We start from the raw sequence: 16,265 nt of genomic DNA on the forward strand, positions 1-16,265 counted from the left end.
TGTGCCATTGCATTCCAGCCTGGGCAACAAGAGCAAAACTCTGTCTCAAAAAAAAAAAAAAAAAAAAAAAGGAAAGGAAAAGAAAGAAAAACTTTTTGCTTTTTAATGTCTATTTTATTATTGAACATTTCACTTAAAATAGTATAAAATACTTAGCTGTATTTGTAACACAGAATAAAATTTGCTTTAAATATACAAAAGGCGTTTGGAAATTTTTGTTGCATCATAGTTTTGGGGGAAAATGGACCAGATAAACATGCAGAGATAGCACAAAATTTATATAAATTACACCAAATCCCTTCAATGGGAATGTTAAAAAGTTATTAAAATGATGTTTATGAGGACTGTGTAATAGCATGAGAAAATACTAAATAGGTAGTACCTACATACAAGAAAAAAATCAAAATATAAAATCCCATTTTTGTGTACAAAGGGTGAACCAAAGAACAGTGAAAAAGCCAGGCACAGTGGCCCATGCCTGTAATCTCAATACTTCGGGAGGCCAAGGTGGGAGGATTGCTTGAGCCCAGGAATTTGCAGCCAGCCTGGGCAACATAGTGAGACCCCAGCTCTACAAAAAATTAGCTGGCCATGGTGATAACATGCCTGTGTCCCACCTACTCATGAGTCTGAAGCAAGAGGATCGCTTAAACCCATGAGGTCGAGGCTGCAGTGAACTGTGATCACACCATTACACTCCAGCCTGGGCTACAGATCAAGACCTGTCTCAAAAAACAAAAACAACAACAAAACTAAAGAAAATAAGTATTCCCAGACATCTGAATCCTTTGGGTCCCTGAGTGCAAACAGAAAGTTTGGGCTATAAGTTCAGGTAGCTAAGGAGAGGCCTACTATTGAAATCTGTTTGGTTTCTGAGTTTCAGGTAACAAGTAGTAAGAATTTGGTTATTGGTGATTCCAGAGGTATTTCAGAACTTTCCAAATCTGTTCGTTCCCTTAAATTTGGGTAACCAGAGTTGGGAAAGTGAGGGTTGACTCTGGTTTGACTTGTCGTCAGAAGGGACATTTTATCATTTTACCACATGCTGCCATTGTAAAAATTGTTGTGTTTAATAAGTATTCTTAATATCATAAGCAAGACAAATTCAGCAAATCTCTTAAGTAAATTTATGCTCAAGCACTTTTAAAACAATTTTGGATTACATATTAACAAGCGCACACAAGGCTTTTTGCCATTATTTTCATTGATAGGTATCTTGAAATGCTTTATAATTTTGAATATGAAGTAAATATTTGTGTGCAGTGCTGCTTCATATTTCTTGTTTCCAGTCTTTTAAAAAGCAAATGTTAAAGGCCGGGCGCGGTGGCTCAAGCCTGTAATCCCAGCACTTTGGGAGGCCGAGACGGGCGGATCACGAGGTCAGGAGATCGAGACCATCTTGGCTAACACCGTGAAACCCCGTCTCTACTAAAAATACAAAAAACTAGCCGGGCGAGGTGGCAGGCGCCTGTAGTCCCAGCTCCTGGGGAGGCTGAGGCAGGAGAATGGCGTAAACCCGGGAGGCGGAGCTTGCAGTGAGCTGAGATCCGGCCACTGCACTCCAGCCCGGGCGACAGAGCAAGACTCCATCTCAAAAGAAAAAAAAAAAAAAGCAAATGTTAAATACCTAGCCTTCTTTATTTATTAGTGCTTCTATAGTATAATTCACCTTGTGTTTTAAAAATTGGAAAGCAAATCGTTTATTTCCATAAGGTTTTTCATGTCTGTCTTTAATATGATGACAGATTTTTCAGTTTATGTGTATGAATCTATAAGAGAACAATTTGGTTGTTGGCTCTTTCCATTTACAAGTTGTGGAAAATAAATGAGTTGGAACACATTTAAATTTGTTTTCCTTTTATGGTAAAACAGACTTTTTAAAGAAAAACTTCTCTTTTCTGAGAAAAACTTTAAATTCCAGACAAAGAAATTGGACTTTGAACAGAGATTTAAATAATGTTTTGCATAAGTCTCCAGAACTGTAAAGTAAATATTCTCTATTAAAAGATCTTTACCACATATAAGCTAGAATTAGGAAGTCACTCCAGTAAAACTTGCTAAAAAAAAAAGCCTCAGCTCCTCTTCAGGGGTTCAGATATGAACTTGGTTTAGGCAAAACTCCACATTTAGTGTTCTCTGCAAATTTTAGTTCCTTAAAGTTTACCATATAAACTTAATGGATACATTGAAACTTTTTGTGTTCTGCTAAAGATGCTTTCCAAATTAAGAAATATTGTATCTCTGAATCTGTTTCATACATATCCATGAACTCTGTCACTTGATTAACTTGTATGCTTAGTGGAAAGATGAAGGGTGAAAGGACATGGAGAACTGCCATCACTTGGTGGGCATAGAGTGAGAGACAGCCTTCCCTGGACTGCTGCCTGCCCCTTTGATTTCTTTTGCTACTGTCTGTTCTAATGAGGAGACAGGCACCACTGCCGGATGCCAGAGAAATTTTCCTGAGGTCTACTTTGTAGAGACAAACTGTCCCAATGGCATCTCTCTCTTAATGATAGAGTTAATCAGTGCCCTAAAGTAAACCTCATGCCTTTGTATTCTTTTTTTTTAACATCTGAGATCTGAGAATGTATTCTTAATCTGTTTATTATTATTGTGAGACTTAACTTTTTGATATTATTAGTTTAATTAATATTTCATGTCTTACTGGTTTTTTCCTGATTTTCAGAAAAATCTCTCTCTCTCTGCCTCTCACCCCCATAACTAGGAAAAATTATAGTCACTATCTGTATATGCTTTTCTCATTCCCTCCTTTTTCTTAGGGCTTTGCTCTCAGAAATTGCCTTATTTGGAGTAATACATTGAATTGATGTTGCTTGTGTGACTGAATGTTTATTTTTCATCACTGTGAGGTCAACCTCTCTGAATAGTCTCAGTATTCTGATTACGTATTCTACTTGAAACAGATTTTTAGATTTTCATTTTGTAAACTTTTATTTCTCTAAGCCAAAGCAGTTTATGGCAAATAATAGAAAACATGTATTGTGTTTCCCTGCTCATAATAGGTTACATCCCTGTAACAGGAAAACTCTGAGTGTCAGCTAGGTGCTGCTAATTTTATTTTTTTATTCTCAGAGTAGTTTATTCAGTCTCAGATGTATTGGAGAGTTGTTTGTACTGATCATTTCCCTTGTCAACCCACTTTCGAACATATCTACCAGATTTTCTCCCATTGCAACTGCCCAGGTGACAATCTTAAGTACATACCAATGGTGTTTTGGTATGTGTACTGTTGCTTTTTAAAAAATATCTATTTCCATATTCTTGAAATTGGCCCCTTTCACTTTATTTTCAGTCTATCCTTGAATTCTAAATCCTTTTTCCTCTCTCCTTTTCCTTCCTTTTTTTTTTCTTTTTTTTTTTTTTTTAAACAGAGTCTTGCTCCATTGCCCAGGCTGGAGTGTAATGGCGTGATCTCAGCTCACTGCAACCTCCACCTCCTGGGTTCAGGCAGTTCTCCTGCCGCAGCCTCCCAAGTAGTTGGGATTACAGGTACCCGCTACCAAACCTGGCTAATTTTTTTTTTTTTTTTTTTTTTTTTTTTTTTTTTTTTTTTTTAAAGATGGGGTTTTACCATGTTGGCCAGGCTGGTCTCAAACTCCTGACCTCAGGTGATCCACCCGCCTTAGCCTCCCAAAGGGCTGGGATTACAGGCGTGAGCCACCATATCCAGCCTTCTTCTTAAATTTTAAGACAAATCGCTTCTGGAACTGTTTTTATGAAAAGGCACAACATCTTCTATAGCAAGAGTTACTTTAACTGATTAAATTTTGCTGCAGAAATAACTAACCTTATGGACGTCTGTATTATTAAAATTGGGAACCTCACAGAGCCTCTCCTGTGAGGTTCTATGTCTCTATTTCTGTTTTGTTAATTATTTCAGAAGGGAAATAGTGTTCTGGTTTGAATGCCGATTATAGTAATTTGTGTCATGATATTCTAATCTCAGTTTCTTCGTCATATTTGCCCTTGGTGATCTTTTAGGTAGCGTTAGCTCATTTCTATTTATGATGTTTAGAATTCAATGAGAGGGATCTTTATGTGAATTCTGATGCACTCTCTCACTGGCAGTATGATTGTGGGCAATACTGGACAAATTGACCTCTTTAAACCTTGATTTCTTCATTGATAAAGTGGGATGGTAGTATCTGTCTCATCGAATTATGAAAAGTAATTGAGATCGTATTTACTAAGTGCTCTAAGTAATGCATGACACACTGAAATGTACATTAGTTAACAGGCAGAAAACATGTTGGAGAGGTGTAGAAGCTGTGCATAATTACCAGTATGCATGCTATTTAAAAAATTTGGTGTCAGGCACATTTTTTTGATGTCCTAGTCATAACATTTTCTTAATGAAACCCAATTTTGAGACTTAGAAATATTTTCCAGGTTGGCAGTTACAGCAGCAGATTGTCTGGTTCTTTTATATTCACTCCCTCCTCTCTTCCAGTCAGTTTGTTTCAGATCCCTAGGAAACTGACATCAGTATCAGATAGTCTGTGCTATTTGGGTTTATCTTCTGCTTTAGTGTTTCAATTAGTTGTAGCTGTCAAGTAAGGAAAATGGCTCTTTAGCTTTAAGGACTCAATCCATTCTTGGCACAGCTGTCTCAAACTTCTGGGATCAAGTGATCCTCCCAATTTGACCTTTCAAAGCATTGGGATTACAGGCATAAGCCACCATGTTCAGGCTCCTTTGAACTTCTTTTGAATGTATTGTTTGCATTGTTTCTCGTTTTTTATTTTATGCCACATAGTAATATGGTTAGTATATAATTTATTTCTGTCAACCAAGAAGTAAATTTGGTTCTCTCTGTTCAGTCTTTGACAAGATTTGAGAGTCTTCTGACTAAACTAAATGCTTAGATGATGGTACTTAAATGTCAAACATATTATACTCTCAGTTCTACTCCTTGGTAGGTTCCCTACAGAGATGCCTGTGTATCAGGTACAAATTCAAGAATGTTCATAGCAGCATTATTCACATTAGATCCAAACTGGAAACAGCCAAAAAGACCCTCAGTAGTTAAATGGATAAATACACTGGGGCATATTGGGTGGGAAAAAAGCCTGACACAAAAGAATACATACTATTTAGTATTCCATTTATATAAAGTTCAAAATCACTAAAATCATATTATTTGGTCATGTATATTTGGGTAGTCTGACTATAAAGAAATATAAGAAATTAAGTACCATGAAAGTCAGGATAGGCTGGGCTCAGTGGTTCACACCTGTAACCCCAGCACTTTAGGAGGCCGAGGTGGGTGGAACACGAGGTCAGGAGTTTGAGACCAGCTTGGCCAACATAGTGAAACCCCATCTCTACTAAAAATACAAAAGATTAGCTGGGCATGGTGGCGGGTGGCAGGCGCCTGTAATCCCAGCTACATGGGAGGCTGAGGCAGGAGACTTGCTTGAACCCGGGAGGTGGAGGTTGCAGTGAGCTGAGATCACACCACTGTACTCCAGCCAGGGAGACAGTGCGAGACTGTCTCAAAAAAAAAGAAAAAAACAAAAAACAAAACACAGAATAGTAGTTACCTTTATGGGAGAGGAAAGGGATTTTATTGGAGGGGAGGGCTTCCTCCCTGTGGGGAGGGCTTTAGGGGTTGGTAGGATGGTTCTATTCCTGACTTGGGCTACAGTCACATAGATATTTGCTTTATGAAAATGTATTAACCTATACCTTTGTGTTTTATGTTCCTTTTTGTATATCTTTTTTTGTTTGTTTTTTTGTTTTGTTTTGTTCTTGAGACTGAGTCTCACTCTGTTGCCCAGGCTGGAGTGCAATGGCACGATCTCAGCTCACTGCAACATCCGCCTCCCAGTTCAAGCGATTCTCCTGTCTCAGCCTCCTGAGTAGCTGGGATTGCAGGTGCATACCACCACGCCCAGCTAACTTGTATTTTTAGTAGAGACAGGGTTTCACCATGTTGGCCAGGTTGATCTCGAACTCCTGACCTCAGGTGATCTGCCCTCCTCAGCTTCCCAAAGTGCTGGGATTACAGGCATGAGCCACCACGCTCAGCCTTGTATGTCATTTTTTATAATAAATATGGTTTAAAAATAGTGGAAAATGAATAATCACCTCTCTAGAGTATCCCTCAAAAAAGAGAGTTTTAAGGCCATGTGCAGTGTCTTATACCTGTAGTCCTAGTACTTTGAGAAGCCAAGGTGGGAGGATCGCTTGAGTTCAGGAGTTCGAGACCAGCCTGGCCAACACAGTGAGACTGTATCTCTACAAAAATAAAAATAAAAATAAATTAGCTGGGCATAGTGGCACATGCTTGTAGTCATACCTGCCCGGGAGGCTGAGGTGGGAGGATCGCTTGAGCCCTGGAGCGTGAGGCTGCAGTGAGCCATAATTGCACCACTGCACTCCAGTCTGGGCAACAGAGTGAGACCTTATGTCAGAAATTTTTAAAAAAAGAGTTTTAGGGCTGGGCTCAGTGGCTCAAGCCTGTAATCCCAGCACTTTGGGAGGCCGAGGCAGGCAGATAATGAGGTCAAGAGGTTGAGACCAGCCTGACCAACATCATGAAACCCCATGTCTACTAAAAATATGAAAATTAGCCGGGTGTGGTGGCGTGCGCCTGTAATCCCAGCTACTCAGGAGGCTGAGACAGGAGAACTTCTTGAACCCAGGAGACTGATGTTGCAGTGAGCTAAGATCATGCCACTGTATTCCAGCCTGAGTGATAGAGCAAGACTCCATCTCAAAGAAAAAAAGAGTTTAAAAAAAAAGAAAAGCCTTCTACTGTGTCTCTGTTTCAGTTGTACCAAGTTAGATAGGTCTTTCAAGACCTGCAGTTATCATGACAGGAAAGTTCTTTCTTGAATCTCTGAAGGGGTAAAGTCAGAGGCAGAGATCTCTGATATCACCTCTATTGTATGTATTACACTTGTGACTCCCAAAGCATTGAGGTCTCTACACCAGGTTGGAGACTCAGTGGTTACAGACTGTTTTAAACTAGATTATTTATTTATTTTTGAGATGGAGTCTCTCTCTGTCGCCAGGCTGGAGTGCAGTGGTGCGATCTCAGCTCACTGCAACCTCCACCTCCTGGGTTCAAGCGATTCTTCTGCCTTAGCCTCCTGAGTAGCTGGGATTACAGGCACGTGCCACTATGTCCAGCTAATTTTTGTGTTTTTAGTAGGGATGGGGTTCACAGTGTTGGCCAGGATGGTCTCGATCTTGACCTCGTGATCTGCCCACCTTGGCCTCCCAAAGTGCTGGAATTACAGGCATGAGCTGCTGCTCCCGGCCAAAATATATTTTTTCTTTATTTACAAGCCTCTAGTGATTCACAAGATTTGAAATATAACTTTAAATAATTTCAGTAGTGATAATAGCAGCTAATTAGCCAGGAGCAGTGATACATGCCTGTAGTCCCAACCAATTGGGAGGCTGAGGCCAGAGGATCACTTGAGCCTGGGAGTTAGAGGCTGCAGTTCACAGTGATCATGCTGTGAAAAGCCACAAAGCCACATTACTCCAGCCTGGTCAATGTAGCAAGATGCCATCTCTTAAATAAATAAATAAATAAATAAATAAATAAATAAATGCAGCTAATCATTATTTGGTACTTATAAACCAGTACTGTTCAAACTTTTTATATATATTAATTTATTTAATCATTTTTTAAGATGAAGAAACACTCAAATAATTTTTTCTTTTGACCCCTTTAAACATAGATGCTCAATTGATTCATTCCACAAAGATTAATTAAACATGTATGTACCAGGCATTATTATAACTGTTGGGGTTATTAGAAGTGAATAAGACAAGAAGGCTTTGCCTTCATGGAGTTTACATGCTCTTGAGGAGACAAAAAGTAATAAACCAAAAAATTAATATGTTAGGAAGTGATGAGTCCACTGAAGAAAACAAGACTGTAAGGGGATAGGGAACAATAAAGGTAGTATGTGACTGAACAGAGAGGGGACTAAGCTGAGTTGTATGTGTGTCTGGAGAAAGTATGTGAAATAAAAACCATATGAAATGCTAAGACTGAGATTGGAGTTTTAGAAGAAATCAAACACCTTTTTAAAATAAAAGGCCAGATAGTAAATACTTTAGGCTTTGCAGGCTGTAAGGTCTCTTGGCAGCTACTCAATTCTGCCATTGTAGGGAAACTTAGCCATGGACAGTATGCAAATGAATGGACCTGGCTATGTTCCTATAAAACTTTATTTGCTAAACAGGCAGCAGGTTGGATTTGGCCCAATGGGGGTATAGTTGACTGTCCCCTGGGGTAGATCACAAGGGACCTTTAGGTCATGGTAGAAACTTCAGATTTTGTTTTAAGGGTGAGAGAGTGAGTTTTGAGCAATAAATTACAATCTTCTGATATATGTTTATAATTTTTGAACAGGTCAGTATGTAGATCTTCAACATACTAGAGAAAGACTAGCTTTCGAAGTCTGTGTTTATACTATTTTATTATCTGCTATGTTCATGTAACAAGCATTTGCAAACAACTGTTATGTGTCAGAAGTGTGTTAGGAATTAAATTATTAATAAAATACTTCTCTACTTTCACCAGACCCTAAATTCCTGTATTTCTCTCATTTATCTTGGTAATCCACAGTGAGTGCCTGGTGCATAGTAAATATTTGAAAGAATGAGTATATTCCCTCAAGGAATTCATAGTACTTTGGGCAAGGTAGACATAATGAATAGTTGCAATATACCTTAAGAGAGATAGGAATGAAGGAATGGAGGCTTAGAGAGGAGAGATTCCAAACATATTTAGGAGAAAGGAAGAGAAGATAATTTCAGTTTTAGACATGGTGAGATTTAAGTCCCTGTGGTATTTCTGGGTGAAGATGTTTGGAAAGTAGTTGGACAATGGACCAGTAGTGTCCTGGGGCCGAAGAATGCTAGACTTGACATCACCATTTAGAAATTACTCAAGGTAGTTAAAGCCATTAAAAAATGTTGTTGTTCTTGACAGACATCTTAAAAACTAATGCACATATTTAGATTATAATCAGAGAAAGGGAAAGGCAATAAAAGCCTAAGAAGGAAGGAATGAACAAGCACATAAAAGTAGGAGTGAGTGGCATCCTAGAAGTTAAAGCAGTAGTGTTTCCAAAGGGAGGCAGTAAACTTGATTAAATATGGTGAATGGACCCATTCGTAGTAAAATATTATAAAAAGCATAAGTCACAAGGACAAGAGAATGGGAGAGAAGACTATAGCGGATAATAGATGCCAGCAAAATTTTGGAAGATGTGAAACATACAGTTGAATGGTAGGAGATTTGGGTTTCCACCTTTTCTTTTCTGAAGGCCTGCAGTCGGGTAAAGGAAACCTCAGAAAACCAAGTCAAAACTGTGGCTAAGAGGCACTTAATACCTGCCAGGTAGGGCAGGAATGCATGGTTGCTAAAAACAGGATTAAAATTTATATAAGAATAATCTGGGCCGGGCGCGGTGGCTCAAGCCTGCCAGCACTTTGGGAGGCCGAGATGGGCAGATCACGAGGTCAGGAGATCGAGACTATCCTGGCTAACACAGTGAAACCCCGTCTCTACTAAAAAAAAAAAAAAAAATACAAAAAATTAGCCAGGCATGGTGGCGGACGCCTGTACTCCCAGCTACTCGGGAGGCTGAGGCAGGAGAATGGCGTGAACCCGGGAGGTGGAGCTTGCAAGTGAGCCCAGATCGCGCCACTGCACTCCAGCCTGAGTGACAGAGCAAGACTCCATCTCAAAAAAAAAAAAAAGAATAATCTGAACTATTTTCTTATTTTTCTTCTTTTTTTTTTTTTTTTTTTTTTTTTTTTTTTTGAGACAGGATCTCTGTTGCCTAGGCTATAGTACAGTGGCATGATCTTGGCTCACTGCAGCCACAACCTCACAGGTATCGATCCTCCCACCTCAGCCTCCCAAGTAGTTGGGACTAAGGGCACACATCACACCCAGTTAATTTTTCTGTTTTTAGTAGAGACAGGATTTCGTCATGTTCCCCAGGCTGGTTTCGAGCTCCTGGGCTCAAGTGAACTGCCTGCCTCGGCCTCTCAGTGTGCTGGGATTACAGGCATGAGCCACCACACCAGGCTCATTTTTCGTATTCTTCTCCATGCAGACAGACAAGTATCTCTTTACTTATTCAGAAAGACTAAAAGTTTGCTCTCTGGAGGCTGAAATGGAGAGTCTGTAGACTGTGGTATTTCAGATACGTCTGAGGGGGCAGGTCTGAGCATCTCACTGTGGGGAAAAGTGGGAGAGTTAAACTGAACCAGAATGCTGGCCAACAGGCTTATACTCCCCAGAAAGGCAGTTACAGGGCTCTACTCCAGAGAAACCAATCAGACAAAGAGAAACACATACTGATACTCATATTTGAACTGTGCTATTTAAGCACTTTGGGAGGCCAAAGTGGGCAGATTGCTTGAGCTCAGGAGTTCGAGACCAGCTTCGGCAACATGGTGAAACCCTGTCTCTACAAAAAATGCAAACCATCAGCCAGACATGGTGGTGTGTACCTGTAATTCCAGCTACTTGGGAGGCTGAGGTGGGAGGATGGCTTGAGCCTGGGAGGTGGAGATTGCAGTGGGCAGAGATCACGCCACTGCACTCCAGCCTGCGTGATAGAGCTGGACCTTGTCTCAAAAAAAAAAAAAAAAAAAAAAAACATAAAAAAAAAAGTCTCCCAACAAACTGCCACTGTGTGTTTTGGGTGTAATAAGCCCTGCACACGCATATAATAAGACTTTGTCAGCTTCTTATTGCCTTACCCTTGAATATGAAGAGAAAGCCAAGATCAGACTTTTGAGGAAATTCTTTCTTGACAAAGAGATCAAACCCAAAAAAGAAAAAACACAGAAAAATGTGAGTAGGGAAGAAATAGGAAAAAGGTAAAAAGTAGAACCTTTTTTTTTTTTTGAGACGGAGTTTCACTCTTCTTGCCCAGGCTGGAGTGCAATGGCGCAATCTCGGCTCACCACAACCTCTACCGCCAGGTTCAAGCGATTCTCCTCCCTCAGCCTCCCGAGTAGCTGGGATTAGGGGCATCCACCACCATGCCCAGCTAAATTTGTATTTTTAGTAGAGATGGGGTTTCTCCATGTTGGTCAGTCTGGTCTCGAACTCCCGACCTCAGGTGATCGGCCTGCCTCAGCCTCCCAAAGTGGTGGGATTACGGGCATGAGCCACCACGCCCGGCCAGCTTGTTGTTGTTGTTGTTGTTTTGTTTTGTTTTGTTTTTCTGAGACAGAGTCTTGCCCTGTCGCCCAGGCTGGAGTACAATGGTGCAATCTTGGCTCACTGTAAACTTTGCCTCCCAGATTCAAGCAATTCTCCTGCCTCAGCCTCCTGAATAGCTGGGATTACAGGCACGCATCACCACGCCCAGCTAATTTTTGTGTTTTTGGTAGAGACGGGGTTTCACCATGTTGGTAAGGCTGGTCTCAAACTCCTGACCTCATGATCCGCCCACCTCGGCCTCCGAAAATGCTGGGATTACAGGCATGAGCCACTGCGCCCAAGAAGCAGAAATTTTAAAAAATATATAAAATATATATATATGTGTGTATATATATATATTTTTGAGACGAATTCTCGCTCTGTTGTCCAGGCTGGAGCACAGTGGCATGATCTCGGCTCACTGCAACCTCTGCCACCCGGATTCAAGTGATCCTTCTGCCTCAGCCTCCTGAGTAGCTGGGATTACAGGCGCCCACCACCACGCCTGGCTAATTTTTGTATTTTTAGTAGAGCCGGGTTTTCACCATGTTGGCCAGGCTGGTCTCGAACTCCTGACCTCAGGTGAACTACCCGCCTTGGCCTCCCAGTGTGCTGGGATTACAGGCATGAGCCACTGCACCCAGCTTAAAAGTATAATTTTTGAAGTTTTATGGATGAAGCAAGATAAAGATGGTATTTTTAAAAGGAGCAGGGAGCAAATAGAATTTTTGAAAACTGAAAATACAATACCAGATTTTTAAAAACTGTAAGAAGATTGAGGAGAAAGTAGAGGAAGTGTCCCAGAAAATATAAGAAAAAGTCAAGAGTTTTGTTTTGTTTTATTTTTTTCGAGAAGGAAAATTAAAGAAAATTTGGGATTTAATCCTAGAGATCTAATATCTTAATAATGAATTCCAGAGGGGGAGAATAGCGGAGAGCGAGAGAATGGAATAATTTATCAATTAAGTAAAATACAAGATAATTCCCCAGAAGTGAAAGGTATGAGCTTATAAACTGAAAAAAAAAATGCACTGAGTACTTAGCACAATATATTTTAAATGACCACTCGTTAAGCCAGACACAGAATGTCATATGTTGTATTGTTTTATTTATATGAAATATCCAGAACAGGTAAATCCATAGAGATAGCAAGCAGATGTGTGACCGCCAGGGACTGGTGAGGTGGAGATGGGGAGTAAATGCTTAATGGGTATAGGGTTTTTGTTTGGGTAATGAAAATGTTTTGGAACTAGGCACAACATAGTGAATATACTAAATTCTACGGCATTGTTCACTTTAAAATGGTTGTTTTATGTTATGTGAATTTCACCTCATTTAAGGAAAAAAGAGACTACACACTGAGGAATATGAAATTTAAGAACACCAGGAATAAACAGAAGATTCTGAAACCTTCTAGAGAGAAACAAAGGATATCATATAGTCTTAATAAGCTAAATTTATAATATAGTGATAAATAAGCCATGAGATCTTTTTTTTTTTTTTTTGAGTGTCGCTCTTGTTGCCCAGGCTGAAGTGCAATGGCGTGATCTCTGCTCACCGCAATCTCCGCCTCCCGGGTTCAAACAATTCTCCTGCCTCAGCCTCCTGAGTAGCTGGAATTACAGGCATGCACCACCACATCCAGCTAATTTTGGGGTTTCTCCATGTTGGTCAAGCTGGTCTCGAACTCCCGACCTCAGGTGATCCGCCCACCTCGGCCTCCCAAAGTGCTGGGATTACAGGCATGAGCCACCGTGCCCGGCCAAGCCATGAAATCTTAATGGCTCAACTAAACAAACATTTATTTCTCATTCACACTACATGTCCATGGTGAGGAAGACCACTCTACTCCATATTGTCACTCAGAGATCTAGACAGATGGAGTCTTTACTATCTTACGATGTTGCTGTCTCAGCACACAGCTTCTAGAGTTCCTGTGGTGGGATAAGGTGTAAAAAACGTGTATTTTCTCTTAAATGCTTTGGCCCTGGCTAGCATCAGTCCTATGAATCTTCCTCAGTGCTAGGGAGTTGGGATGTGCAGTCCTCCCTGATGCCCAAACAGAACAGGCAAACCAGGTGTTGCTGAGTGTAAGAAATCCCTACTATGTGTACTGAGGAACAGGATTCAGGCTGTATTAGACTCACCTGGTTGGAAGCTAGAAGACAGTGGAACAATGCTTTCAAAATTCTGACGCAAACGTATTTCCTGTAGATTTGTGTATCTAGTCAAACCATCAATCACATGTGAAGGTAGAATGCTAACATTTTCAGAGAAGCAAAATCACAAAGTATTTAACTTCTGTTCACCCCTTTTCAGGAAATTATAAGAGGATATGTTACAATAAAACAAAAGAATAAAACAGAAGGAGGAAGATGGGGATATATAATGTGATAAATTACTTGGTGTGTTTGACAGTATTGAAAGTTGTATGGTTCTGTGAGAACTTGGGCTATGTTTGAAATATATACAAATTAATAAAACAAAAAAAGAAGCATTATAAATTCTGAGTATACTGAAGGCCATACAAGGAAGGAAATATAATTGTAGCATACTATATGACTCATTATATAAAATAATTTTTCAATATAAATGCTGAGTATGGGCCAGGCACAATGACTCATACCTGTAATCCCAGCATTTTGGGAGGCTGAGGCGGGTGGAGGTCAAGAGATCAAGACCATCCTGGCCAACATGGTGAAACCCCATCTCTACTAAAAATACAAAAATTAGCTGGGTATGGTGGTGTGGACCTGTAGCCCCAGCTACTCAGGAGGCTGAGGCAGGAGAATTATTTGAACCCGGGAGGCAGAGGTTGCAGGGACCTGAGATTGTGTCACTACACTCCAGGCTGCACTCCAGCCTGGCGATAGAGTGAGACTCCGTCTCAAAACAAAAAAAAAAGGACTGGTTATAGATTGACAAACTCTTGAGGATGGTAGTAGAAAATGGCAAAGCTTAACCATGTAAAATAGATTGTCAATAAATATCTAAAATGGAAAAACAAAAAATCAATATGTTATTTAGAAATATAAATGTAAGTATCAGAAGAAATGGCTAAAAGTTGTAGGAAGTGAATTTTAGGAATGGAGTGACGTAGGACAGAGGACAGGTAGGACAGCCTACATTATACATGTTAATCAAAATCTGTTACTTTCTGTTTTTGTTTTTGGGTTTTTTTTTGTTTGTTTGTTTGTTTTTGTTTTTTTTTTTTGAGATGGAGTCTCGCTCTGTCGCCCAGGCTAAAGTACAGCAGCACCATCTCTGCTCACTGCAAGCTCCGCCTCCCGGGATCACGCCATTCTCCTGCCTCAGCCTCCTGAGTAGCTGGGACTACAGGCGCCCACCACCATGCCTGGCTAATTTTTTGTATTTCTAGTAGAGACAGGGTTTCATCGTGTTAGCCAGGATAGTCTCGATCTCCTGACTTTGTGGTCCGCCTGCCTCGGCCTCCCAAAGTGCTGGGATTACAGGCGTGAGCTACCACGCCTGGCACCTCTTTCTGTTTTTAAAAAGACAGAGTCAAAGTGCCACATACTGCAAAGAGCCTATGAGAAATGAAAATTAAGAAAAGGAGCCATGGGCATTGAGAGACAAGAGGCTATAATGATATTGGAGCAGTTTCAGTGGTTGAGTGGTGGGTGTAGACCAAGTTGCAGTTGGTTGTAAAGTAAAAGAATAGAAAATTTTCTTCACATATATTGCAAATGAGTAAATTGAAGGAGACTAACTGACATGCAGGAATAAATAAGGGGACACAGACTAGATATATCTTCTTCAATGAAATGTAGAATATGAAAATATGACTTTAAATTATAAAGAAGTAACATTATACGTTTACAGAGAATCCCCCATAAAACGAAACAAAATTTTTTTATTTCTTTGAATAGTTAGCTTTTCTAAAATGATTTATTTACTGAAATACATTATATAGACATCTCTGCTGAATTATGTCAGCAGAGAACAGTAAACTATTGGTATAACTTAATTTTTATTACTTCATTTGAATAAATACCTTTTCATAAATCATTTATTTTAACTTAATAGCCTTGATCTAAAGAGGATTGCTTTGATTATTTCTTCTGAGCCCTTTTTATAAAAAGATCTAGGCTTTTAAAATAAGGTGAAAATAAAAGGCAGATTGCCTGCCTGCCCCTAGTTTTCTGCGTTAATGTGATTGCTCCATCATAGTTCCAGTTCTCTTAGTTCCCCTTCCAGATTCAAGTTTTTATTCAAGCTTGGTCATAGGAGTAATGTTATCATCTTTAAATTTGGTCATGGAATGTGTTACACTGCCCAGCTCAGGGAAATGCTGCTCAGTTTGGGCTTGGATGGTAACGTTTATTTTCCTTGGCAGAGAAGCTGATCGTCGAAGGGCATCTAACCAAAGCGGTAGAAGAAACAAAACTTTCAAAAGGTTTGTTTTCTGTTTTTTCTATGTTTTTTGACAGTTCTTTTGGATAATGAAGGTTAATATATATTTTCAAGGTTATAGTATTTTAACCATCCGTTTACTTCTTATAGCTCACAAAATAGCAAGCCAGTAAGAGTATCAGATAATGTATAAAATAATTAGACTTCTGTTTTAAGAAGGGTATCTTAACTGGAATGTGTCTTTTTAAGTGGATGTATATTTATGTTTTTTTGAATGTTAGTACTTGGTATAGGTTTCTTTAGGTATTAAAGATTTGTTGCAATCTCCCTCACTCCCAGCATTAATTTCAGCTTTGATCTCAAATTTAAAAAAAAACACAATGTAAATCTTTTGTGATACAACTTAAGTGAAACATGCTTGCAGTTCTTTTTTGGGAGTTGCTGTACCTTTAAAATCTCTTATGATGTTTAATTCCTTAATTTTGGGCATCTCAGTTTGATTTAAACAAAATTAATGACTTTTGTGAATGTAGAGTCTTCTTATATTTTATAATGAGTAGTCCAGTAATGGCCCAAAGTAGTTTATTGTGTTAATTCTGTTACAATTGTCAGAGAAGAAAAGTGAGTTTTAAAGCACCATATTGTCAAGTCACTTTTATACATAGGGAAATTA

General features: G+C 39.6%; 1 protein-coding gene across 15 annotated transcripts in view; it reads left to right on the forward strand.

The window, feature by feature from the left end:
* Positions 1 to 16,265, forward strand: part of SLMAP (sarcolemma associated protein) — a 182,536-nt gene that overhangs the window by 123,964 nt on the left and 42,307 nt on the right. For all 15 annotated transcript variants that reach the window (XM_030926761.1, XM_030926781.1, XM_030926736.1 and 12 more), the window contains one exon: positions 15,576 to 15,635. In XM_030926761.1, coding sequence (XP_030782621.1) covers positions 15,576 to 15,635 — 60 coding nt within the window. The remainder of the gene's footprint in view (positions 1 to 15,575; positions 15,636 to 16,265) is intronic.

The sequence above is a fragment of the Rhinopithecus roxellana genome, chromosome 1 (genome assembly GCF_007565055.1).
Source record: "Rhinopithecus roxellana isolate Shanxi Qingling chromosome 1, ASM756505v1, whole genome shotgun sequence".
NCBI classification, from domain to species: Eukaryota; Metazoa; Chordata; class Mammalia; order Primates; family Cercopithecidae; genus Rhinopithecus; species Rhinopithecus roxellana.